Source organism: Aptenodytes patagonicus, chromosome 3 (assembly GCF_965638725.1).
Source record: "Aptenodytes patagonicus chromosome 3, bAptPat1.pri.cur, whole genome shotgun sequence".
Taxonomy (NCBI): Eukaryota; Metazoa; Chordata; class Aves; order Sphenisciformes; family Spheniscidae; genus Aptenodytes; species Aptenodytes patagonicus.
The window spans coordinates 75326747-75353325 of NC_134951.1; the positions used below are offsets into that span (position 1 = coordinate 75326747).

A 26579-nucleotide genomic window follows, 5' to 3' on the forward strand; every position below is an offset into this window, starting at 1 on the left:
GGCTGCGGGGGGAGCGCCAGACGCGCAAGGGAGGCTGGGAGCTGCCCATATCCGGGAAGCCCTCCGCGGCGGAGACACCGACAAAATGGCGGCGCCGAACTGAGAGGCCCGTGGCGGCGGCGGCGGGCGCTGGCGGAGGGACCGAGGAGCCGCTGCCGGCATCGCGGAGGGCCGTGGCGGTCGTCGCCGCGCGGGCGGGGCCGAGCTCCGTGCGCCCACGCCCGGGCCCGGGGCGCTGCCGCCGCCGCCTTCTCGCCGCAGGTAGATCCGCTGTGCCGCGGTGGCGAAGGGGAGGTGGCGGCGGGTCTGGGGAGCGGCCGCGGGTTGGGGGCGAGAGGCCGAGGCGCGGCCGCAGCGCGGGGGCGATAACGAGTCCTCTCCGGCACGGCCGACCGGGGAGTCCTGGACACTTTTCGCCCCGCCGGGAGCGGGCGGGACGCGACCGCGGGAGACGGCGTCGTCGCCCGTTCCCCCGCCGGGGGTTGGCGCCTCCGAAGGCGGCTTCTCGCTCGCCGGGGGACGGTTCCTCGGAAGGGGCGGCGGGGCCCGCGCCACCCGCTCCCCCGGCGCGGTCGGTTGGGCCCTTGTGCCGCCGCCGGGCGAGGGTCCCGCCGCCCCCCGCGGTGGTGCTTGGCCGCGCTCGGCCCGCCGGCCTGCGCGGGGAGGACCGGCAGTGTGGGGAGAGCAGCGCTGCACAAGACCGACCTCGGGTCGCGGCCTGGGGCTGGCTGGGCGACAGAAGCGCAGGTGTCCCAGTGCCGTGGGACAGAGTTGGGATACTCGTGGTTGTCGTATGCCCAGCACTCATCCCGGCGCTGAAACCCTTCTGCTCTGGGTGGTCCTTGAAACGCTGGGTCCTGCTGTGCTGTAGGAATTACCTTAGTACCTCTCTGTGCCAACGCAGCTTACGCTTTGGTCCTCAGTGGCTGTCCTGCTGGTAGCCATAAAGATCGCTCTTGTGTGCGCTCGAAATAACTACTACTGCTACCGAGAATAACTAAGAATACATTTGTACATAACAAGAGCTGTATCCTGCTAAAGGAGATAGCAGAGCGTAAGAATGGAAACAAGCAGAGCGAATGCACAATGTTCCCAGTGTTCAGCTAGCCTTTGGTCGTTTCCAGCTCAGTCTTCCCTGACTGTATGTAGTTGTCTTTATTTACTAATTTCAGGGTCCAGTTTTCTCCTCATCCTATGGAAACTTTTAGCATTGGAAATGCATCCTTTGGCAAATTGCTTTACGGCTCAATGACCTGTTATCTGAAGAACAGCTTCCTTTTGTTGGTTTGAACCAAGCCCCTGCAAACTTAATTTTATGTCTCCCAAATTCTCGATTGGTTTTTTTTTCCTAGCAATGAAGTGTTGTGATTACATATAAAATAAGTTATTATAATAGGTACATGAGAGAGGGAACCAAAATAGATTAATATGTGGCGTTCAGTACTTAATTGGAAATATGAGTATTTAAAAGTATGTTCAAAACTTTTGGAGATAAGAAATGTTACAGATCTATTACAAAGCTGTGTATTGTTTTCCCCAGAAAAACTTGGAAGTCATTGACAGTTGCATGCAGCCATTCTGTGTTTTCATTCAAATGCCTATCTTTAAGTCCAATCTTTCATGATTATACTGTAAAAGACATGTTTTCTTTTTTCCTTACAGTTTGACCTGTAGAGGAAAATACTTTATCAAAATTATTTTTTTAACTCCTTTAGGGAAGTAGAGAACTTCATCAGCAGAAACAGCTGCATTAACAGACAGATCTATCATTTACATTTAATGACACAAAACTGCAAAGGGGGGATAGACCTCAGTTCCCTTGGATACAGTTAATGTTTGCTAGTTAGAAGTAGAAAATTGAGACAGGTTTCTTACTGAGCAGTCAAAACTTTCTTGCTTTAAAATGTGTGCAAATGCCTGTAAGAGGAGGTTCGTATGTACAGCAAGGTGAACTGTAGTCAATGGTAATACTTGCTTTCTTGTACTTCATTAAACTGAAGGACCAATTTAATTTGGTTTCTGAGCAATTAAGAGTGTAGTTTCACATACACATCAAACTGCTGTTACCCAACACTGCTGCCAAAAGAAACAACCCACCAAAAAAAAAAAGTTACTATTTATCTGGGTAAGTTCCTTAGCTTGATTCACTCTGTGTGGCCTTACAAACAATTATGCTGGCGCTAATAAGTGGTGGGAGATAAGTGGACTGGCTGGTTTACACTGGTAAAGCTCTGCTTCTGCTAAAAATTTATGTGAAAGTGCAGCTTTATTTTCCAAGACTGCTTAGTCTATATCCTGTTATGCTGCAGTTGCCAGCAAACTAATAGCTATCAAACACTTATAGTATCCCTTGTCTTAAAGTTCCCAAAGCACTTTAGAAATACAATCCTCTCAGTTTCACACCTAAAGAAATGGGAGCACAAGCTGATTCCCCCCCAGGGTGGTAGACTCTAGGTCTCCTGATTTATGGTTTAAGTGTCCTGTTAACTTAACCTTGATTTCTCTGAGGGTTGTTACATTTTTTTATCCCTGCTACCTGTGGTGTAACCATAAAGTGAATATTGAAATACCAGATGAAATTATGGTAAAATACATAGGTGCAAAACAACTGTTTTCTCTTGAATTCCAGGCCTTCGGGACTTGTTAAAAGGAGTAACTCGTGTATGGACATTTCTTCGCTCATTGGTATTTGTGTGACATAAGATCAATACCAACTGTTTTATCTGCATTACCCTGCCAATGGTGAACTGGTTGTTACTCCTAATTTCGACTGAATTTGAACAAGTAATATAGATTACTAAGCCTTTAAGATATTTAGCCTTGTTGTCCTATGTTTTGGGATGAGTTTATGGGAGAAGTTTCACTTTTCTGGAGGTGGTTATTCTCTCAAGTGTTATTAGCATATATCCTCGCAATTGGGTAACCAACACGTGTGTGTTTTGAGGCAGGTCTCTTGGAAAGAAAAGGAACATCCATAGCAAAACTAAATTCTAGTAAAATGGTCTAAATATAGTTACTCCCTTTTCTTTGGAAAAAGTGTTTTTGCAAAGTATTACAATGTGCTCTTAAATATGGCATGTTTTGAAAATGATTTTGAAAGTGACCAAAATTAAATTACATTTTAATTGCTCTCATGACGTACTTTTTGCCGAATCTAGATTTCTTAATACTTTGAGCAAAACTTCACTGTTTATTATTAAAATTCACTTACATGTCTGATGATCTTTTCCTTATTCAGTGAGCACTGAATAATTATGTGCTACCAGACTGCAGGAAAAAGCTTTAATATAACTACCAAATTACATTTATTTAAGGTTTCAAACCTATCACAGGGCAAAGAAAGCTTGTGGGTGCAGTTATAGCACCTAAGATTTAGATAGTTCCATTAGAGAAATTATATTATTTCTTATTGTGGTTCTCCAAGGAGAATGGGATTAAGTGGGTGTCCCTTGTGTTTCTTTTTGCAGTCCTTATTTATGTGTTACTTCAAGCTTTCAGGTTCTATTCATATATGGGTAGTATGTGAATTTAATTCATACAATTTGCATGTGTATTAGAGGGTTCTTTTTCCTATTAACTTCTTGTCATATTCTTCTTCAATCACTGAATCGTTAATTGGCTTATGACAGTGCAAATATTGTAGAAGTGACACCTCGATGAAGAAGGAGTGACTTTTACGTAGACTGTGTAAAACTTAGACACCTGTTTAATGTCTAATATGAGAAACTTATTTACATACTGCTTCTTCAAGAGACAAAAGATGCTTGCAGACATCTGAATCCTCAAAAATAATCCTTCAGAAAACTAGGAATGCAAATTTTTAACACTTTGAGAAACAGAAATAAGAAAATTAGAACATTTTGGTATTGCTACTGTTAGACATTGCATTTTAGTAAAGGAACAGTGTGAGTTGAGCTTTACCGTTCTTCTAGTTGCCTGTGAAGAAAAGACAGTGCTAAAATATGTAATTTTTTTATCTTGCCCTATCTTAGTAACTGATCTTCCTCTGGAGCAGCAGAGGCTGCAAAAGTTTTATTTCATGATACCCTAGAGGCAAATGCTCTGTAACTTCTTCAGTGTTTCACCTTAGTTGCTCTATGCTTTGCCATACCAATTACAGTAGTTACAGTACTAACTAGTGCACAGCACAAACACAGAGATTTGAGTTCTCTGCAGACAGAGGGTTCTTCCCCTGATGAGTCAGCGCCTTCAAAATGCAAACGTTATTTATTTGTTTTTGGCAGAAAGTTCTGTTTCGCTTACCAAATGTCACAGCCATGCTCTCAGTGAATTTGATGCTTGAGTTGTTAAACAATTTTACAGTAAAAAAAGTTTGATTAAATTTTCTTTGTTTTCTTTTTTCCCCGCTCTCATCTTCCCTTATGTAAAATAAATAAAAAATTACTTACTTGATGAAGACTGGTTCAAGGAGACTCAAGCTAAGAGACTGTGACAGCCATAGAAAACTGAATCCTTAAACAGGTTTAAATGGCAGATGGTACAAGAAATCATAAAGTTGCATGCAATGAGCTAGGCAAGTGTTTACTTCTTGTGTATGTGACTGCTCAAGAACGGATGAAATCATGGCAATTATATACTCTCATTGGTGTACTTTGTACTTCTCACTTCCATCTGTTTGTGGAGCTTGATGTCAGAATTGTTGAACAGCTAGAGTATTTGGTCCATATCCTAGCCAACTGGATAGTAGAGTTGGCACCTTCAGCTATAAAAGTGTTGATGGAGAGAATGTGGGTGATGAATGGAAACAGCACCCAGCAGAGAGGGAAGGCAAAGAAGCAGTGATGGGATAGCACACACAGCAGTTGGCATCTGCTCTTGAAAGCTTTGTCCACCGCACTGAGTTCCTCTTTACTCTGTCCACATCCTTTGCAATTCAGGATGGTTTGGACTTCAGGCACCTAAAACGTTTTTTTGTTAACGCACTTTTAGAAGCCCAACACAGTTTGTAATTTGGTTTGAGTAAAGACTGCCTGAAGAAGTTGCTTAGCATGCTTTTAATAACTGTGAAGGCAGTGCTGCATGTGAACGTTTCACTGCCACCAGTGCTACGTTGTGAACTTTTTCACTGCTGTACGTATAACAGGATGTTTTGTTTTGTTAGCAGGATAGCAGTTTTGGGTTGTGACAAACTCCAGCACTACAGGAACCACGGTTTCACAGTGAAGAGCTGCTGCTTTCACAAGTTCTGAAACTACCAGCCAGTCTTCCTTGAATTTTGGTGTGTGTGAGTCCTTGGTGGAGGTTGCATATATACATGTTTTCATGAAGAGAAGTGAGAAGCCAGAAGGTTATAGACAAATGAGGCCTAAGACTTTTCCTGCCAGTAACTATACTGGCAGCAGCCAGCAGATGCTACAGGAAATACGAGAGAGCCTCAGGAATTTACCTAAACCATCAGATGCTGCTAAAGCTGATCACAGCATGGGCAAAATGTTATCTGAAGATCCTAGACAAGGCCGAAATCCCCCCAAATTTGTAACATATCATAAAGTTTTGCAGGAGATAAGAAACTCACTTCTGCCTTTTGCAAACGAAACAACGTCAGCTGTCAAAGGAACATCAGAAGTTAATCGACAAATGCTGCAAGACTTACAAGCTGCTGGCTTTGATGAGGTGAAATATTTTATTTTCAAGATTTGATGTTCTGCCAACTATAAACAATTAGTAGGTGTCAGAGGGCTTGTTGATCATGGAATGTTTGAAGAGCATATGATAAGCAAAATAGCTTCTTCAAAATCTGGTAGGTTCCTAATTAGGATGTAGTGAAACTGTTAATAATGGGGGATGAAGAAGAGGAATAGAAGGATTTAGAGAGGCTTGGCTTTGGGGTTTTTTTCTTTTTCTTTTTTAAGCATCTTGTGCAGTTTGTTCTTATGTGGTAGGGGTAGGTTGTTTTAATTGTTTATATCATTTTAGGCAGAGAGAACTGGACTCTCTAGAACATGGATTTTGCCTCTGATACTCAATGGAATTTTGGATTGTGCTCAGTTAAAATATGTTGATAAAATATGGCCATTCTAAATTGAAAGGCAGTACCAAATATTTCAGAAATTAATTTTAATGAGCTTTTTACATCTGTGGCTTATAGAAATTCAAACTGTGGGGAAGGAAATTTGGCTATCCTTACTTTTATGCACTTTGTCAGATACAGATAAAATAACACGGTACATGACAAAACCAGTTGCAAAGTGTGTTCTCTGCAGTATACGCTCAAGACAAAAATGTCAAGTCTCTTGAAAATCTTGGACGGGAGTAATTATTCTACTGTTATTTTCATTATAAGAACAGGGAACTAAATAATTGTTCAATTTATTTTTTTAAATTATTGACTAAACTTATTTCAATTAATTCATTTTAATAAGTGAAAGGAGTCTGAAAAGTGGTTTCCAGGAATAAAAAATTAATACACTTATAGCTCCTGTGTTTTTACTGGGATTTGCACATCAAAGTAAATTACACCTGTTTTAATGCCTTCTCTGTAAACCTGAGTACAAAAGCAGGTTTAAAAAAAAAAGCTAGCAAACCACTCATCTTTCCAAAGGAAAAAGACACAGTATCACAACAGGGATTGCCTTTACAGGAGTGCGCTGCTTGTAGTAGTGACCAGCTCACAGGTTCTGCTGGTTGTGTTGCTTCGGTATTTACAGAGATCTACCTCTACTAAGCGTGAGCTTCTCCAAAACTATCAACTGGCTTTTCCTCAACAATGTCCCAGTGTAGAGGTGCTGATAGTGGTTTTTCATGTTCCTTTCACTTGCTCAGATACACAGTCCAGGCTGTATTTTCAGTAAGAATTGAAGGATTTTATAATGATAAATGATTTTGTAATAATTTGCTCCTGCTCTGTGGTTTGTTGCTGAGGTTGGTTTTTTTCATAGAATCATAGAATAGTTTGGGTTGGAAGGGACCTCGAAAGGTCATCTAGTCCAACCCCCCTGCCGTGGGCAGGGACATCTTCAACTAGATCAGGTTGCTCAGAGCCCCGGCCAACCTGACCTTGAATGTCTCCAGGGATGAGGCATCCACCACCTCTCTGGGCAACCTGTGCCAGTGCTTCACCACCCTCAGCGCAAAAAATTTCTTCCTTATATCGAGTCTATATCTACCCCCCTTTAGTTTAAAGCCATTCCCCCTTGTCCTGTTGCAACAGGCCCTGCTAAAAAGTTCGTCCCCATCTTTTTTACAAGCCCCCTTTAAGTACTGAGAGGCTGCGAGAAGGTCTCCCCGAAGCCTTCTCTTCTCCAGGCTAAACAACCCCAACTCTCTCAGCCTTTCTTCATAGGAGAGGTGTTCCATCCCCCTGATCATTTTTGTGACCCTCTTCTGGACCCGCTCCAACAGGTCCGTGTCTTTCTTTATGCTGAGGGCTCCAGAGCTGGACACAGCACTCCAGGTGGGGTCTCACCAGAGCAGAGTAGAGGGGCAGAATCCCCTCCCTCGACCTGCTGGCCACGCTGCTTTGGATGCAGCCCAGGATACGATTGGCCTTCTGGGCTGCGAGCGCACATTGCTGGCTCATGTCCAGCTTTTCACCCACCAGCACCCCCAAGTCCTTCTCGGCAGGGCTGCTCTCAATCCCTTCATCCCCCAGCCTGTATTGATACTGGGGGAAATAGGAAAAAATTACAGTTTTGTTGTGTGATTGTTTTTTATTTTTTTTTAAAGTAGATCAGTTCTCAGATCCATTTTTACAGATTGAACCTGCAGTCATTTTTGCAAACTGAAGAATGGTATGTGGCTGGATAATAAACTGGAAAGGTACTTTAAGTTAGTGGTTTTGTTGGATCCTTTGTATCTTGAAGCCTTTTGCTCCTACCCTTTGTTCTTGGATACAACTGAGAATTCCCAGGACACTTGCAGTTATATGGACCTTTTTTCAGGCACAGTGCCAGCGTAAGCCATTTCTGCCATGTGTTAACCCACAGTTGTGTTGCCACAATAGTCCATACGGCATTGGCCTGTGAACACCACCGGGAACAGATACAGCGAAGTGGGAGAGCATTTTTCTTGGTGGGGCTACTTGAGACAGCAAGTAGGAATGAAATGAGAATATATTTTGAGCTGGGATTGTTTTACGAACTGGATTGTAGCTGGGGTATGTTGGCCAGCTGTAAGAGGCTGATTTTTACCTTTTTTTTTTACTTTTTTTTTTTTTTTTTTTTAATATATTGAAGGTTACAAACATTCTGGTTATTCCCCCCACCCCTCAAGTAGTAGGTAGTATTCAGGGTCAAAGCTGAACAGATAGATAGATATCTATCAGTATCCGGTGTGTGTGTGTATATATATATATATATATAGTGTGTATATAGATAGTAATATATATATGTATAGTAATTATGGGAGAATGCAGTTCATTGTGTTTGGGTTTTTTTAAAAGACGACACCCTAAATAGCTTACAGGAAATCTCTCTTCCTTATTAGATTCAAGTGCAGTCCTTGTACCTTCAGTGTAAGGTGATACTCCTCAAGACATTGAATACTTCATGTCACATAGGTGACCAAGGTTTTTGTTCTTCAGCTAGAGGGGGGAGAGATCCTTTGGCTCTTACTCAGGTCCTCTGGTTAGTGGAGAGGGAACTAAATTTCATCTCTTAAAATACTGCTGGTTCTGTACTTTGAGATTCTGTGTGTCTATGGCTTGGTGATGTGAACTTGTTGGTTTAGGTTTATATATTGTAGAATTACTTGGCTAAAAAGACAGTATTTTGAAACTGATTAAGAAGAAAATTTAAAGTCAATAGGTAGAAATGAATGATGGGTCCTATAAAAGTATATTCTATTTGGAAATTGAATACTCTGGACAACTTAACCTTCTGTTTGCACAATGATCAAATAGCATACTGGTGCTGAAAATGTACTTCTTTGCAATAGATCGTAGAAGTATTGCAGACATAACTGTCTCGTGAAGGAGCTATGAGATCAAAAGTTGTATCTGCTTTTTTCAACAATGTCAGCTGGTCTGTAAACATTGCAACAACCTTATTTATATGTATTCTTTTTATTTTAAAATCCTTTTTTAAGGTTCTGCTTTGTTCACTGGATTTAACTATTGTTTCTGAAGGCTGTGTGTAATTTTGTATGTTTGTAGTGCTAAAAATGTACACAGGCATGGTGAAGGTGTAAATGTGGGTTTGAATTTGATACTGACTACTTCCCTTCTGAGCCCTCTTTGATTTCCCATTGATTTTAGTAGGAAGTGAATGCTGTCGTATGTAGGTAACCTGTTCAAACATAACGTGAACTGATTGCTTCAATATGACAAAGTATGGCCATAACAAATCACTAAAGACAGTGTGCTTAATTATAGGGAGTTATACTGTGGATTTGTTTCAGACTTGCTGAGTCAGCTGCACAAATCCTGTGCAATATAACTGGGAGAGCAGTGCCTGACTTTTAACCCTCTCTGATATTCTGCCACTGTTGCTTGACCTTGATCTCCTTCAAGTCAGTGGAAAAACCACTGGTCCATAATACATTTTCCATTGACAGAGTTGGGATTGGCCATCAGATCAAAACTTGTGTTTGGATCTCTAAGAACACAGAGCCTAAATCTACCGCAAATGTAATAGAATTTCTGCCAATAATGTTGTCTTCATCAGGAAGAATTCTTAGGGAGAAACTAGTGGATATTTGTTGTCAAAAAGTCATGCTGAGTTGAAGGAAAATGAGCAAAAACCAAAGTTCTGAGTTTCACATTAGGGTATCTTTCATAGAATAACTTAGGTTGGAAGGGACCTCTGGTCATCATGTAATTAGCTGTTACCTGGGTAGCACCTATCAGTGCGTATAAGCAAACTGTTTGTATGAATAGCAAAGTGACATGATTTACATCAAACTGCAGTGCTTCAACAAGTTAACTTTTTTCCCTGAAGATCCAGACTGTATTAGTGTTTTGGAGGATCTGTTGTGGAGAAGACACTTTAAAATTAGTTTTAAATCAATTGAGAGAAATCAGTTATGTACTTTGGTAAAATTACTGGAGGATATTTGACTAAATAACCATGATTTTTGGTATTTTTGCCATTTTCTTGTAATTTATTTTTTATATATAATTTTCTCTTTAGGATATGGTTATACAAGCTCTTAGACAAACTAACAACCGTAGTATAGAAGCTGCCATCGAATTTATAAGCAAAATGAGCTACCAGGATCCTCGTCGGGAACAGATGGTTGCAGCAGCAGCAAGACCTGTAAACGCAGGTATGAAACCACCAGGTAGGTGTATCCATGGTAACTCAGTAACTTACTGAGTATATTCTTATAGGTGAAAAATATAAAATAGCAAATTCCTCCTTCATGTGCTCACAATGGAACAGAGGAGATGTTGAGACAGGGTTTTCTGCTTTTAAAAATAGCATGTAAAGCATATAACGTAATTCTTCTGAAAGATAGGTGTATTTGACATGAATTTCTTAAATGTTCCTTTTAATAACTGTGTGGTTTTAGTATTGTATGTAAGTATTTTATACAAGGAACGGCATTCAGGTCTCATTTTAGTAATTTTTGTCCCTTATTGGTGGGATGCCCATATTTTGTTCTCAGTGTCAAGTACCATTTAGAAGTCAGTGGTGAGCACCGAGTTCTTATTTTAATTTTTGTCTCTCTTTTCACACATTCTCCCACACAGCTGCACTACATATGTGTACTTCTGTGTATAAATACTATTTTTGTGTGTGTTTATATATCATATGGCTACAATATTTGTATTTTAGGATGTCCTGTCAAGATCCCTCTCTCTACTTAATTCTCTGCTTGGTTCCGGATTTTGTTTGTATGTTTTTTAAGGCAGATTTCATGTCTTTATAGAAGTTAGGGGACAGACTATAGCTTTAGTAGCAACAGATTCAGAATTTTGCTGTTTGCTTTTATTGTTCTCTTAACACATGCAAGCACATTTTAATGCATCTTGATGTTTTTCTTTTTTTACCAGGTTTTAGTAGCATACACCTAAACAAATGGTAACTTTCAAATGCAGCAGAAATACTGAACTTCTATTTGACTGAAGTTGAGTGCTGAGCTGCTGGCTCTGTAAAGTTACATTTTAAATCGACCATATAGGTATGAGGAAAAATTAGTAGTCAAGAGTAGCAAAGTACAGCATTATTATCGTTTAGTCTGTGAAGCAGGCTTAGTCGGTGCTTGTATGAAGCTGCTAGGTAAATGCCACCATTTAGCCATGATTTTCGTTGTTACTTGCAAAGATACAGTAATTAACACATTCTTTTACTGACAATGCAGTGACTTTCAGCAGTTACAGTACTGTATGTGTTTACAAGTACTGCAGTAGTAACATTGTAAAAAGCACAATAAGACTGCATGCACTATCAGTTCCTTGCATATTATTTTGTTTATATGATGCAAAATAACATCTGTAAAGTAAATACATTGTAGAGTTTGGCTCTGTAAGTTTTACTTTCATACAGTTTTAATTCTTGCCTCTATACAACGCTTTTACCCATAAAGACATAACTTTTAGAATTAAACAAGGAATATAACAATTTTGGATGAACTGTATGCATACGAGGGTGTAAGTGGGCTGTTTGATTTTACAGCATTCAGTTAAATTTTAGTTTAAGAACACTTTATTATGGAATAGCAACATGACTAAACCTATTTTTCCGTGCTATTGCTTTTTTGTATTTGCACTGAACATCTCTTCTGAGAGTTGCTTGTATGCATGATTAAAAATACACAGTATGCCTAATAATTTTGCATATTACCATTTTTTTCAGTTAAAAATTGAGTGCATCTGTAACTGAAGCAAAATGCATCTTCAGAAAAGTGGTTTCTAAAAACTCTGATACTGTAGTTTCATTGCATTTTTTTTGTTCTTATACTACGTACTGAGCATATTACCATAGCATGCTGTGTATTACTAGATAGAGATACTTTTTTTTATGTGAAGTACAGTGGATTATGCTATGTCGGAGAATTCCCATCCTATTTCTGTAGTAATTAATGCAGAAGAATAAAATACTCAAAGCAGTAAATAATTTCTAATAATATAAATGCTGTGTCTTCTTCTTGTAAAAGCAGGGACTGTACAGCAATCAGTTAACCGCAAGCAGAGCTGGAAGGGTTCTAAGGAGTCCTTGGTTCCTCAGAGGCATGGGCCTTCCCTGGGAGACGGTGTAGTTTATCGCTCAGAAAGTCCCAGCTCTCAGCCTGATGTAGGAAGGCCATTATCTGGATCTGGCATTGCAGCATTTGCTCAGGCTCATCCTGGCAACGGGCAAAGAGTGAATCCCCCACCTCTACCACAGATAAGGAGTGTCACTCCTCCTCCTCCACCTCCTCGAGGACAGACACCCCCTCCAAGGGGAACTACTCCTCCACCTCCTTCCTGGGAACCAAACTCTCAAACAAAGCGTTACTCTGGAAACATGGAATATGTGATCTCCCGTATCTCTCCAGTGCCACCAGGAACGTGGCAGGATGGTTATCCACCTCCACCTATGAATCCTCCACCCATAAATTCTTCCACGCAGGGTCAGAGGGGCATGAGTGCTGTCCCCATTGGCAGGCAACCAATAATCATGCAGAGTTCTGCCAACAGCAAATTTAGTTTTCCCTCGGGAAGAGCTGGAATGCAAAATGGCAGTTGTCAGGCAGAATTCATAGTTCACCAGAACGTGGTGTCTGGGAACTCAGTGAGTCGCCAGCCACCCCCATACTCCATGAATCCAACTAACAGGCAAAGTCCCACAGCACTACAGATGCAGGCAGGAGGATCTGTTCCTCCTTCAGCATACACCAATGGGAATCTTCCTCAGGCAATGATGGTGCCAAATAGAAATAGTCACAACATGGAACTTTATAATACAAATGTAGCTGGAATACCTGCGTCCTGGTCACAGCCTTCCCCTGTGCAACCACAGTCATCACCTGGCAACGGGCATGACATGCCTACATGGCAACCCAATGTTCCTGTGCGGTCAAATTCTTTCAACAACCATCACGGAAGTAGGCAGAGTCACTCTAGCAGCTCTCAGCCTTCGGCTACGACAGTAACAGCTATAACGCCAGCTCCCATTCAGCAACCAGTAAAAAGCATGCGTGTGTTAAAACCAGAGCTACAGACTGCCTTAGCGCCCACTCACCCTTCCTGGATGCCACAACCAGTGCAAACCGTTCAGAACATTCCCTTCTCTGAGAGTCCGTCTACAAATATGGCCGTTATGTCTCCTGTTGCAGAGGTTCCAAATTACCAGGGTCCCCCACCACCTTACCCAAAACACTTATTACACCAGAATCCCTCCATCAATCTGTATGAGACGGGACCCAAGCTCAACAAGGAGGAACCACCTATTTTATCCAAGGAGGATGAGAATGAAAAGAGTTATGAATGTGTTGATTCAACAGATAAAGAAAAGAAACAAATTACAACATCACCTGTTCCTGTTAGAAAAAACAAGAAAGATGAAGAAAGAAGAGAGTCTCGCATTCAAAGCTATTCTCCTCAGGCCTTTAAATTCTTCATGGAGCAGCACGTGGAGAATATACTCAAGTCACATCAGCAGCGTTTGCATCGGAAAAAACAACTAGAGAATGAAATGATGCGGGTAAACTCTTTCTTCTTTCTAAATCTATGACTAGAGAACTGTTCCCGTATTAATTTTAGGAAATATGTCTTAATTGTAGAATGTTTTAGTAGTACAGATAAATAGAACATTGTAGTATATCGTGGTATTGAAGTCTATTTTTAGTTTTTGTGTCTGAGATGTGGCAAATTCTTCATTGCTTTGTTTACGTACTTCATTGTCTTAGAAATTAATTATTTTAAGTAAGATTTTTGCATGTCTAAATGTAGCTCATCTAGCTCGTATGATAAAGCAGCAGAAGCAAAATCATTGTTGCGTGAACTGAGATTTAACTACATGGCTCATAGCTTTTTGTTATGGGTTCTATTTAATCCTGATTTTTGAGTGAGTTATGCAATATTTTAATGATTTTTTAAAAATATTTTTATTTTTTTATATAAACACTGCAGGTACAAGTAGCAAAGCAGGGACAAGCAGTAGGCTGGTTAGTGCGCTTATATAGTCACCCAAACAGTGATACCTTTTACGTTCTACAGTTTGTTTCCAGTAGCGATAGGGCAAAAAATCAGTATTTGAAAGTTACATTTTTAGAATGAAAGAGACATGGTAGCTTTTGCCTAAGTATTTTATAACCCAGGCTGTAAGAGTATCTGTTTAAACAAGGGGTAGTTGAATGGGATAATAAAAAACAGATGTCAACAAAAACATATAAAATCAACTTCTTTGTGCCTACATGAAGTCAGTGGTCTATTTCTGGGATTTCAGTGTTCTAGTAAACCAAATCAAAAGGGTAAAAACTGGAGCTGATGTATACATATGTCATTTCAAAAGAGAAAATAGTGAGAAGTAGTGAAATTAAGATTTGCGGAAATGGAAATTTGAGATGTATTACTTATATTTTCTTAACAATTGTAGTTGAAAATCTGACATAAGTACTATGTACCTTTTAATTTATTCTATGAAAGAATGTATTTGACTTACGCCACTTTCTTGAAGTGCTGTTTTTTAAATCCATGTTCTCTTACTCTTTGACAATTCTTGCTGTAAGCTGTAGTGTTTTATAAGTGTTTGCTTAATCACGAATATGTAAATGTTAGCAAGATTTCTCCTGGAACTCTTTCTAGATCTTTATTCTTAGTCTTTTCTCTTTCCTTTTCACTTCCACTAACAGCTGATTTAAACTGTTAAGGTGTGGGAAGCTTTCCTGAACTCTGTAGCCTCCATCCCTGTGTAGACAAGTAAGATTTTGGAGCAACAGTATTTATTAAGAATAGCATGATCCCTTTGTAGAGGGCTTTGCATGCAATCCTGCATCAAAATTAAGCATGAATTTATTTTGACTATTTTTGAGTACTTAAATGTAAGATTATAATTAACGTTGATTTGCAAACTTCACTTTCCCTTCTTACTGTGTTGTGTTCCCTAGTAAGCATAAGTATTACTTATATGAAAGCACTGATATAACTTTTTTTGATATTTTTCTTGTGCATTTAAAGCACCCTAGTAAACCTCTTTTCTTATATGAAATGGAATTTATAATATTTATACTAGATTTAAAGCTGGGATGTTTATTTACAGGCTGAAGGGTGGAAAACGGGGTATTATGCTGCAGCAGACCTCTCCTTTTTCATCAGGGTATAGAAGAGGAATCTCACAATAGTGAAATATATTTTGGGTCTTTATGGGAAGGAGAAAGGGAAACTAGCTCATTACTTATTTTCAGGAAGTTTAAGAGGATTAAACAAGTATTGAATCCCTTCTTTCCTCTGCTTTGGTAGGAATTTTGAAAGCAAAAAAAATACCAGAATGCATCCCTGCAGAAATACCTACCTTCAGAGGATGCTGTATTCTAGCGTAGGTGACATAGTTCTATGCTATCGGGTTTCCTAGGGAATAGAGTGGAGCTGTCTTAAAAACATTTAATTTAGGTGTGTGAATTTGCCCAAGAATTATGCTAGATGTCTTTGCCGCAAAGAGAAACTTAAGTCATGATTTAAGGCACAGCAAGATGAGAAGGGAGCAAAATGAGAGTGAATTGTGTGATATCATAGAGCAATTCAGGAAGCTCTCGTGTCTGGCATTGGCTAGAACTCATTGGAGATGTATGTGCATGAGCGTTTGTGCAGCTGTCAAAGTTGGTTAATTTTTGGTAAATGCTGTAGCTGAGGACAGTTCTAGGGAAAATACAGCAATGCAGAGAGCGATCAGTTTGTGATGAACGTTTGTTTTAGTGGATGGCATAGGAAAAAGTGAAGATGGGTTGGGGGAAGAGATGACAAATTGGGGTACTTGAGCTATTTTTTTACAACAAAATTGTTAGGATGCAACAGCTAGAGAGCAGGTACTAGAATGTAAAGCTACAAGGTTTTCGGAGACTCTGTATGTCTTACAGTGATTAATTACTGTATTGGGTCTCACTCCTTCTAGGGTTTTGTTGCCATCTAGACCATATTCTTTGCCAGGTTTCTAACTGATCAGTGGGGTTCAGTTTGTGTGCAAGTGGGGCTGTACTGAAGCAGACTTGATGGTTCAGATGGGACTTGAGAAAGTGACCCACCGTTGTCTGAACTTTAACAGGGTCGAGTCTTCAAATGTCGTCTTGATGTTTGTAAGCCTTCAAAAATCCCTCTTTCTGCATTGACATGTGCCTTAAGCATGTTCATTCACAGAAAACTTGAGATGTTTCTGTCCTGGAAGACAGTGCCCAGGTATTCCTGCAGTAATGTGTTGAGAAAGACAAGTGCTTGATTTGGAGTAGGGAGTTGAACCTATTTCCCACATCCAGTCTTGAAACTACTGCTACCCAGTCCTAACTACTGCCTGTCTGATGTCGTCGAAAAATTTTGTCTCAAATTTGAGACAGCCTTCCCCATTTAAATCTTACTGAATTGATATTCCTTGTGAAGTTTGTTTGGGTAGACAAGTATTTTGTATGCATTTTCCTAATTGCATCTCCTTTGGATCCATTTTTGTTATGATGCCTGTAAGAAATCTTCTGTATTCTAACAGCATTTTCTTTAAGAGGTGACATACAGTATCCTGAAAGCATTTTTAAGATACTGAGTGATATCTAGTTGATCTTTTATCTTGCCTTTTTTTCTCAGTCACATCTATTATATTTTGTTGCAAGTTATGTTGTAAGTTAGCCAAAGTACAAGTCATCTATTAACATGCAGCTTATACAGGCCTAGGCTAGTGGTTACCTAGTCCTGATGATGGTCCTGAGTACTGTTATGCAGACACTATCTTAAACATTTGAAACATTAAGGAGATGGAAGCAGCAAGATTTGGTATCAAGAATCGGTAAGATGTGACAATAAGAAATTGAAAACTTCTAGAATGGTGCTTGAGTAACAGTTGTGATATTTACAGGGATTCAATTTGGCCATGTTCAATTTTATGATCAGAATGTCCAGGAAGAAATAAGGAAATATTCTGTAGGTTAAACTTGGAAATCATTGCTGTGGGATGGTGATTTCAAGCTAGGTAGGCAGATAAAATAATTGAGATGCTATGAAAAAGGGAACAAGAAGATTTTGAAAATGCTGATAGAGAACAAAAGAAGGAATGAACATAAAGCTATGTGGGGGTAGTGTCGCAGAGAAAAATACAAAAAATTGAGGAAAGATTCTGCTCACATTAAAACCAAAAAGAAGGGATATTCTGATTCCAGGGCCTGAAATTTGCCAAGAAAGATGGCACTGGAATTGAGTGGCACTTTAAAGGCATTGAAGCCAGCAAAAATACACTAGGAGGAACCCAGGTTGGAATACGACGAGAATGCTTAGTGTGGTTCTTGTAGATAAGGGTTTCCACGCTGTAGGTGATGAGTTCCGTGTGGCCTGTGAGTGTTTCAGTTGTCAGAATGTTAGTGGTGTTGGCCAGAACACCAGGGACGTTCGTTCAAGATAGGGATGTGTACGCAGATGGCAGCCAAGAACTGATACCATGGGGAGGAGCGAGCCACTTCAAAGAAATTGCTCTGCTCAACTTGTTGGTATGTAGAGTGGAGAGCAGTAGAGAGTGTGACTGAAGTCTTGTTAGAAAGAGGTGGGTTATGTGGTAAGAGGGAAGATCAGGTCCTGGCTTGTGGCAGAGGCATGTGCTTGGTGTGGGCGGACAGTAGGAAACAGTGCCATGTGGATCTGGTTTGTGTAGATACGCAGGGAAGCATGAGTGGGAGAGTCGCATACTCCCTCCTGCAACTGAAATTCCACTGACATGGTCAGAAGTTCAGTGACTTCTGCTGTAGTTAGTCTAGAGAGTGGAAGCCTTTCCCACTGCAGCTCCTTAGTTAGCCCTCAGCGACTTACTGCTCCTAGGCAAGTCTTGGCTTCCTTTAGCTCTACAAAGAGAATCAGGGAGGCAGTTGATGCACACTGTTACTCAGATAAGTATTGTGCAGTGGTTTTTATCAGTAGTTTGTAAATTACCCTTTCTCTCCTTGAGAGCATACTTCCTTCTCAAGAACCTCCTGGTGCATGGCACCTCATGCATTTTGCTGTTGAAAGTGATCACGTTTTGTTTTGTATCACTCCTATATGTTTCCATAGAAACCTAATGTGTAAATTAAAAAAAAAAAGGGGGAAACAAAAACCCTTGAAGTATTATTTCCCATGCTGTATACAAGTATTTGGTTTGCTTTGCCTAAGCCTTGTAATTATAAGAAGATCACCAAGAACTAGGAGTACTGTTCACTCTTCAGATTTAATTCTGTTTGCTGCACAGGTTGGATTGTCACCAGAAGCCCGAGATCAAATGAGGAAAATGTTGTGCCAGAAAGAGTCTAATTACATTCGGCTAAGAAGAGCTAAAATGGACAAGTCGATGTTTGTAAAAATTAAAACCCTGGGAGTTGGTGCATTTGGAGAAGTTTGCCTAGCAAGAAAAGTGGATACTAATGCTTTATATGCAACAAAAACTCTGAGGAAAAAAGATGTATTGCTTAGAAATCAAGTTGCTCATGTTAAAGCTGAGCGGGATATCCTTGCAGAAGCTGATAATGAATGGGTGGTTCGCCTGTACTATTCATTCCAAGATAAGGACAATTTGTACTTTGTAATGGACTACATTCCAGGAGGTGATATGATGAGTCTCCTAATTAGAATGGGTGTCTTTCCAGAAAATCTGGCACGGTTCTACACAGCAGAACTGACCTGCGCAGTTGAAAGTGTTCATAAAATGGGCTTCATCCACAGAGATATTAAACCTGATAATATCTTGATAGACCGTGATGGTCATATTAAATTGACTGACTTCGGGCTCTGTACAGGTTTTCGATGGACCCACGATTCAAAATACTACCAGAGTGGTAAGAGAAATAGAAAAGGCTTCTTTGTTATTTTGTTGATGTGTCATTCTTTGCAAGGAACTAAATAATAAATGAGTAGAAAGATTATTGTGCTGTTTCCTTTCTGAATAATAACGCACCTAAGAATATGTCTGCACACCACTCAAATTATAGAAAGCAATGTTTAGTTAGGGAGAGTTTGTAAGTGTGAGCATTGATTTCTTAAGGGAGAAGGAATGAGCTATGCTGCTTAAGTTTGTCCCATTAGTGGCTTCTGAAATTTGGAGAGAGAAAATCACCGTGGTAGCAAGATAATTACCTAGACAACAGCCCTAACTCTGTTTTGAAGATAGGACTGACATTTGTTTTAAATTTAATTGTTCTTGAAAACCTTGCCCGAAGTTCTGAGTGTCTCATGTACTTCATTTTAGTGTAACCTATTGATTTCTGAGAAAGGTTTAAGTAGGCTTTTAAAAATCGTACTTGATTACTTAAAACAACAGCTAAAAAAAAGTTAGAGCAAAAAAATTTTCACAGTTCTGAGAGTGGTAAAATGCAGATTTTGTAATAACCTATTTTTAAAAATAAGAACATACCTTCAAAAGCAATTTTTAAATTACTTTTGACTTGTTTTTATCAAAATGTCATGTATCTTAGGCCAGACTGTTACACAGTCTCTGTAGAGAAGTTGAAGATTTAAAATCTGATTCTGTCTTTTGACGGTTTAAATACTGGGTTTTTTTCTGTTTACATGAGAGCAAGAACAATATACACCCTGTACCCCCACTGTGGTTATGTTAAGGAAAAACTGAGAAAAGATCAAACTTGATACTTTCTCATAATTATGTCAAAAACTAACTTAACAAACCAATGTCCTCAAAAGTTGGTATTTTATATCATAAGCAAAAAGTCAAAATCCTGATGCTGATGACCTTTTATCTCTCAAATTGAGTGTTGAAATTGAAACAGATTCTGTCTTATAACAAGAAATGTTAACAGATGAAGTTTCATAGTAGTTAAGAACTAAAGTAATCTTCCTCGATTTTGTCATCCTTCTCACTCAATTGTAGGTGATCATGCACGTCAAGACAGTATGGATTTCAGCAATGAATGGGGTGATCCAGCAAACTGCAGGTGTGGAGATCGGCTGAAGCCGCTTGAACGTAGGGCTGCACGTCAGCATCAGCGCTGTCTGGCCCATTCCCTTGTTGGCACGCCCAATTATATTGCGCCGGAAGTATTGTTACGAACAGGTAAATGCATTTTTGTACTGTAATCTTGCTGCAAAGTAACTGATACTCAGGTAGCTTGCTTCACCTTTCTTACACTGCCACTTTTCCCAAGTATATAATATTTTGACAAAAAATAAATAGTTAATATGGGAATCTTAAACAAGTACTGAATAGAATTCTCTTGTGAACCCTTTTTATTCTTAGAAATACAAGATTAAAATTATACTGAGGCTCTGACTACCTTGGTTTGACTTCATTTCAGGTTACACACAGTTGTGTGACTGGTGGAGCGTTGGAGTAATTCTCTTTGAAATGTTAGTGGGGCAGCCTCCATTCCTGGCACAAACACCACTGGAAACACAAATGAAGGTAACTTTAAAAGTCTGGTATTAACAGTCTGAAAAAGCAGGCTTGAAATTTACATAGTCTTTCTAATTTGTAATGGAATCAAATGTGGTTTTTGAGAGTGCTGCTCTATCCAAGCATGTTGTAAACTCACAAGATTTTAAACTTTACAGTACTGTGGCAGTGCACTTAGTTTGCAAAGGGACTTCAAGGATCCCGTTCACCTCTTTCATCTGGTCATACAGTAAACATGCCAACTAAAAAACACATTTCAGATCTCAGCCATTCCCTTTCACTTCTTGCACCTGTTCAGTTGTTATTTCTGCTTTGTTTTCTTCTCCTCTTCCAGCATCTGGGTGTTCTTTTCCCACCGCTTGGCTTCCACGCCCACTCACCTGCAGAGGATTTCCTTTGGTGATGTATCTGCAGGTGCTCAGCATGCAAAGGTGGAGGAGCAGCAGATGACCACGGCTGCTCAGGGTTACTGGCAGCTCAGAGCCATTGGTCCCTCCCTTCCTGAGCCCCAACTGTTTCAGAGAAACCACCAGGGCAATCTTCTGCAGGTGCCATTTTTGCAAAACTGCGTTCAGCTTGCAAGATATTAGTTGGCTCAAATGTAGTGCAGTATTGATTTTTTTTTTTTTTTAAACTTTAAATCTGTTAATCTTTCCAGTGCATCAAATAAATCAAAGTTCGTTTGCCTCACCTTCTTTTTAAGATTGTAAGCCATGGGCCTAATCTCAGGTTCCAAGTGCTGGATTTTATGGTATCTTTGTTGGTTTATAGCAGGGGTATTCTGTGCCAGATTCTAGTTTAGATTTGGAATGTGAATAAACTTTACCTGGATTTTGCCAGATTTCCAGACAAAATATTCCTTGTGTTTCTGAAAGAGCAGCTTCACGTTTTCCCTTCTCTAGTATGAAACACACGTGTTGAATGATTGCTTTGTGGCTGTTTGGTTTTTTGTTTTGTTTTCTTGTTTTAATTTTCACTGTGTTTTTTCCTTTTTATGAAATTGTAAATAGAAATAACACCTCTTTTTGCTTTAAAGGTTATCAACTGGCAAACTGCACTTCATATTCCACCTCAAGCTAAATTGACTCCAGAGGCCTCCGACCTTATTATTAAACTCTGCCGAGGGCCAGAAGATCGTTTAGGCAAAAACGGTGCGGATGAAATAAAAGCTCATCCATTTTTTAAAACAATTGATTTTTCAAGCGATCTACGGCGGCAGTCTGCTTTCTACATTCCCAAAATTGCTCATCCTACGGACACGTCAAACTTTGATCCAGTTGATCCAGATAAATTGTGGAGTGATGATGATAAGGAAGGGAACAGAAACGATACACTTAACGGGTGGTACAAAAATGGAAAACATCCTGAACATGCTTTTTATGAGTTCACCTTCCGAAGGTTTTTTGATGACAATGGCTACCCATACAACAATCCAAAGCCCATTGAATATGAGTATGGTACTTCCCAAAATTCAGAACAGCAGTCAGATGATGATGATGATGATGATGATGATGAAGAACAGGCAGGTAGAGGAGTTCAAAATCGTGACCTGGTTTATGTTTAGTAGAGGAATAAAGATTAAAAAATAAACAAACTTACTTTGCAGCTGCAATTTTTGAAAAGTTTGTTCTCTTAAGAGAATTGAGAGAAGATTGCTAGGGTAAATACATGCACACTTTTTTTTTTTTTAAACACTAAGAAAATTGTGTCTTCTCTTTCCCTCTCTGTACATTTTGTTTCCCCAGAATACAGGGAAATCCTTCTCAAATATTAATTTATTCCAGCATTGTTAATTGTTTAATTTAGAAGAGATTTGATGTTAGGTGAAAAAAAATACCACTTGAATTTTATTATCGGTTCTCTGTACTCTAAGTACTCAAAATAGGAAATAGTGATGATTTTTTCCCTAAGGTGATGCTTGCTATCTATTTGTACATATACTGAATAATTTTAGAAAACAAATCTCTGCTTCAGAATTTTTAATGACAGTTTTTCCTTGCATTGACCAAATATAAAACCTACTTTACACTAATAAAACGCTCTGATACATTTCTAAAGAGAAAAAAAAAAAAAGGCTGCTGTACCCTCACTTCTCACTGTATTTAGCCTAATTATTCACAGTGTTGGAAAAACTGAGCCATCTATCTGGTGAAATGTTTCCAGCTGCTGTGGTAGTGGCATAGTTCTCAGCTTTGGAACAAGAAAGTGTCAGTCTTGGCTACAGTACGACTGTAAAGTGATAAAGCATTAGAACTAGTATTTTATTAAATAGTAATTGAATTTGACATGAGTAATGCTGTAGCGTGTGACTGGTACTCTCAAAGCAGAAGGACTGCTCACTCGGAAGCAACTTGATTGTCTCCTGTTGTCAGCTCTCCTATAGTTATGAGAGGAAAGGAGCTTTAGGAAAAACACTTTCTGAAATCTAGTTTAATTTTCTGACTGCAACCAAACTGTAAAGTGTGTACAGTTCTGCTTTAGTTGCAATTTTTAGTTTGAAAAATAAATTTTAGAATAGTTTCTTTATTATGTGCTTGAGACAGTAATGGGAAAAGATTATAAATCATGGCTTTTGAGACTGTTGTTGTGGAGACCAGTTTCACTTGGCTTTAACAGTTTTCCTCCTAGTTAGGCAGACAGTGAGGAGAAACGTCACGCACCAGTCCATCTGAGCCGTCAGTACAGTTTCAGTGGTCTGTCTTTTACAGCCCAATTCAGAACAGAATTAGGAACTTAGGGCTGTGTCTGCTGCCTCCTGCATTACTGTTTTCATAGTTTCCCGCTGCAGGTGAGCAGGCGTCCCCTTGGGTCTCATGGTGGGAGGGTACTGAGCCCGTTGAGGTTACTGGGAGCGGGGCAACCCTCTAAACAGCTTCCCTGAGACAAGACCAGGAGTTACAGGTGAGAGGCAGAAAGAATTACGTTTTTTATCTCTCTCTCCTCCTTTCTCCTGAAGCTAACACAGTGGTAAATAAAATGCACTATTTTTAGTAAACTTTGTGTCTTTTAAAACATTTCCTCCTCCTTGGAATTGAATTCCAATGGATAATCTAATAATGTGCCTGTAAGCGTTACTGCTTTCTTAAATTATTATTTGTGCCATTGCACTGGCATTGTGACTATCTAAACATCATGAAATTGGTGTTCATAGCTGTTCTCGCAGCAAACACCAGTTACTAGTTTACTTTTTTCACCAAGCTGGTTTAAGAAATTCTTGTGTGCTTCCGGCCATTCGTTCCCTTTCTGTGCTCCAGTTCAGTGTCTCTCTGTGTGCCAGTGCAACTGTCTATAGTACTGTGCTAAATACTGGATCAGTGAAAAAACTGCTTGGTGTTTAGCGTTTGGAGATCTATTTCTTGTATGTACGTTCGGGTGATCCAGTTTCCAGTGTGGTCCAAAAAGTGATTTATATTGGCATAACTGAGGAAGGAGTGAACTGCAGCAAAGAGGGTTGGCAGCGTGGAAACTTCTTAAACGGACTTTGTCACGGGAGAAAATGTTTGTGGAAGTTCACCCCTCTACTTTGAAGTGCTTATCATAGCTAGAAGATGGTTATGAAAAATTGTTTCCTTTTCTCAAGCAGGTAGTTAGTTACTTTCTATGATGAAAATGGGTTTGTAGCTTAATAAAACAATTCATGTTCTGTCTTCCTGTTCCACAGCTGTTGAAATAGAATAGTTTTAAAGATTCATTTCATTTAGCTTAAATATTATAAAATGGCTGCCGTGTATAACTACTCCATTTTATATATTATGTAAAAAAGATTGTTTTCCATGTAAATAAACCTTTAAAGATTATCCTCCTTCATAGTAAGTATCCCAGTAAAACTGGTCTACTTGTCTTGGAGTAAAGTATAATATATTACTGGTTAAAGGTGATTTAATCAAGCCTGCCTTACCATTTGTGAAGTGTGCAGAGAAAATAATGTCAATTCTTCATTAAATTGACTGTTAAAATTGCCTTTTTATCTGAGTATATTTCTCCTCTGCCTGCACTGTATTATGTTATATTCCTGTTTAATGCTATAACTGGTCATTAGCCAATGTGTTTAAAAAAAAAAAAAGGGGAAAAAAAAAAAGTCTGTAAAGGCACCATGGTTCTATACAAGCAAAACCAATTGCTTTTATGAAACGAAATTATTGAGTCTTTTAAGGACATGTGCAAGTACTGAAATATTAAATATTATTTTACCATTTTAAACAAATACAGGAAGAGCTCACATCTTTAGAATTTGGTAGCTGCTTCTAGCATTTTCTGTTATCTTGTGTTAGAAGTTGTAATGTACCTTGTTTGAATTTTGCCACCTATATGCTGCAGTATTGTATATTTCCTTGCAAAAATGCAATGTGTTACAGGCCAAGTTCTCTGAGAAAGTTAGTTATAAGTAAATGTTGTCACAACTCTCCAACATGCTATGCCTTACCCATGTTTTGAAACGTCACGTTTCATACATAGATTCAGAGTCTGTTGAGATTCTTCATAGCTGCTGCTTAAAACATGGGTATTTCACTGGTGCCCTATGATGGGGATTGGTTTGTACAGGCAGTTGAGAAGAGAGGCTCCTAACCAGCAGCTGTGGAATTCTGCAGTAAGTTTTAGTTCAGGTTACTTTCACTTTGTAAAGCATGAAAATAAATTTCTCTTTTATGTGCCCTTGTACGCATAGTAATTGTATTTATAAAATGTTCTATAATCCCATAACTGTACTGTAAATACTACTTGATATTCAGTGGCATTCTATCGTAGGGCAGGCCCTCTTGCTGTATCTTTTCTATCCTCAATTTATAATAGAATCTATAGAATATATGGCTAGAAAGTCTCTTTGAGACTGACGTATCTTCTGCTGTTGCAAAGCTGTGAGTGGGAATGATTTATTTAGACTCCTTTTAATATTATTCAGCTAATAGGCAGTGCAGTGGGTGGGTTCTTAGACGATGCTGCTGTCACCCGAGATACTATTAGGCTTTGGTTTCAGATGTCTTTGGTGTTTTAGATCAGACCTTTAATCTATTTGCTTTAATTCAGCCAAAGCAAAAAGATAATAAATTGGGTCAATGTCATAGTAAAATGTTGGAATGCCTTAAGATGCTCTTGATAAAGGCACTGTTCAAGTTTACTGATTTATATATATCTATATAGATATATAGATATATTCCATATGTGTATATGTATATATAATGTCTTTTTTGTATTATAAATATCTTTCTGACTGTCGGTTCTTTTGGCTCCTCCAATTAAATACATAGACCACCGCACAATTCCGCTTAAGGAAATTAGTCATTTATTACGTGCCTAGTTAGTAAACTTAAATCTTGCGTTATCTCACGGTCATAGTAAGTTACTCACTGGGCTTCCGAGTATTGTGTACTTGTCTCTGTCACGACATGGGCATCCCCTTTTGCCAGGTCTCTGCATACCTGTAGTCCAGCTACACGTGTGGTATGTGATCTGTGAATGCTTACTGGTGTGTTTGGGTTTTATAGGGTTATGTGGTGGTGGCTTGGACCATAATCTCTGAGTCCCCTGATATTCGTATGAAAAGAAGGCATGTCTTTTATGCTGACTTTTCCAGTAGGTACCCTGGAGCGTCCTTCCCCTTTGTGCAGGAGCGCCAGATTTTCTGTTTGTCTGTCTGTGCCCGGTAGTTGAGGAGCTGAGGCTTCCTTGCCCCTGCTGACTGAACTGTTAGTGCAGTGTGCCTATTTGACCTAAGGGATGCGAGTGGATGGTTGCATTGATGCTTATTTAAAAGTTACTTCAGAACAAGAGAAAGAATTCCAGCACTTGTGAACAGCCTAACTGAATTATCAGCTACTGGTAATCAGTGACATTCCTTCTGAGTTTTAGAAACTGTTTCTCTTTTCTCAGAATCAGTTTCTGTAGTGTAACACCTGCTGGGGTAATAAAAAATACAATTAATCTTTATAAGAAGTGAAAATCAAATTCTTGTTTTGGCTAATCAAATATGAAATGTAAACAGTTGCCCAAACGCATTTATTTTTCTTTCCCTCTTCACACCCCTCTCTCCCGAGTTCCCTTTAAGCTGCAACAGCTCTACTGATTAACAAAAAAATTGCATATGTTTAATAGCAGAAATGTTATTGTACTTAGCTGTATGTTTCTAACCTGTTC

At 39.3% G+C, this 26579-nt stretch overlaps 1 protein-coding gene across 2 annotated transcripts; it reads left to right on the top strand.

Moving 5' to 3' along the window:
* The first annotated feature begins 213 nt into the window (after positions 1–213).
* Positions 214–25705, top strand: LATS1 (large tumor suppressor kinase 1). Of its 2 annotated transcripts, XM_076333873.1 has the most exons (9): positions 214–261; positions 2630–2784; positions 5123–5634; positions 10089–10239; positions 12058–13586; positions 18294–18876; positions 19926–20108; positions 20350–20456; positions 21484–25705. In XM_076333873.1, exons 3-9 carry the CDS (start codon positions 5284–5286, stop codon positions 22009–22011), a joined length of 3432 nt encoding a protein of 1143 aa, XP_076189988.1. In that variant the 5' UTR covers positions 214–261; positions 2630–2784; positions 5123–5283; the 3' UTR covers positions 22012–25705. The 2 variants fall into 2 exon arrangements, with proteins under 2 accessions (XP_076189988.1, XP_076189989.1); XM_076333874.1 differs by lacking the exon at positions 2630–2784 and having other exon boundaries at positions 215–261.
* Positions 25706–26579: the final 874 nt, after the last annotated feature.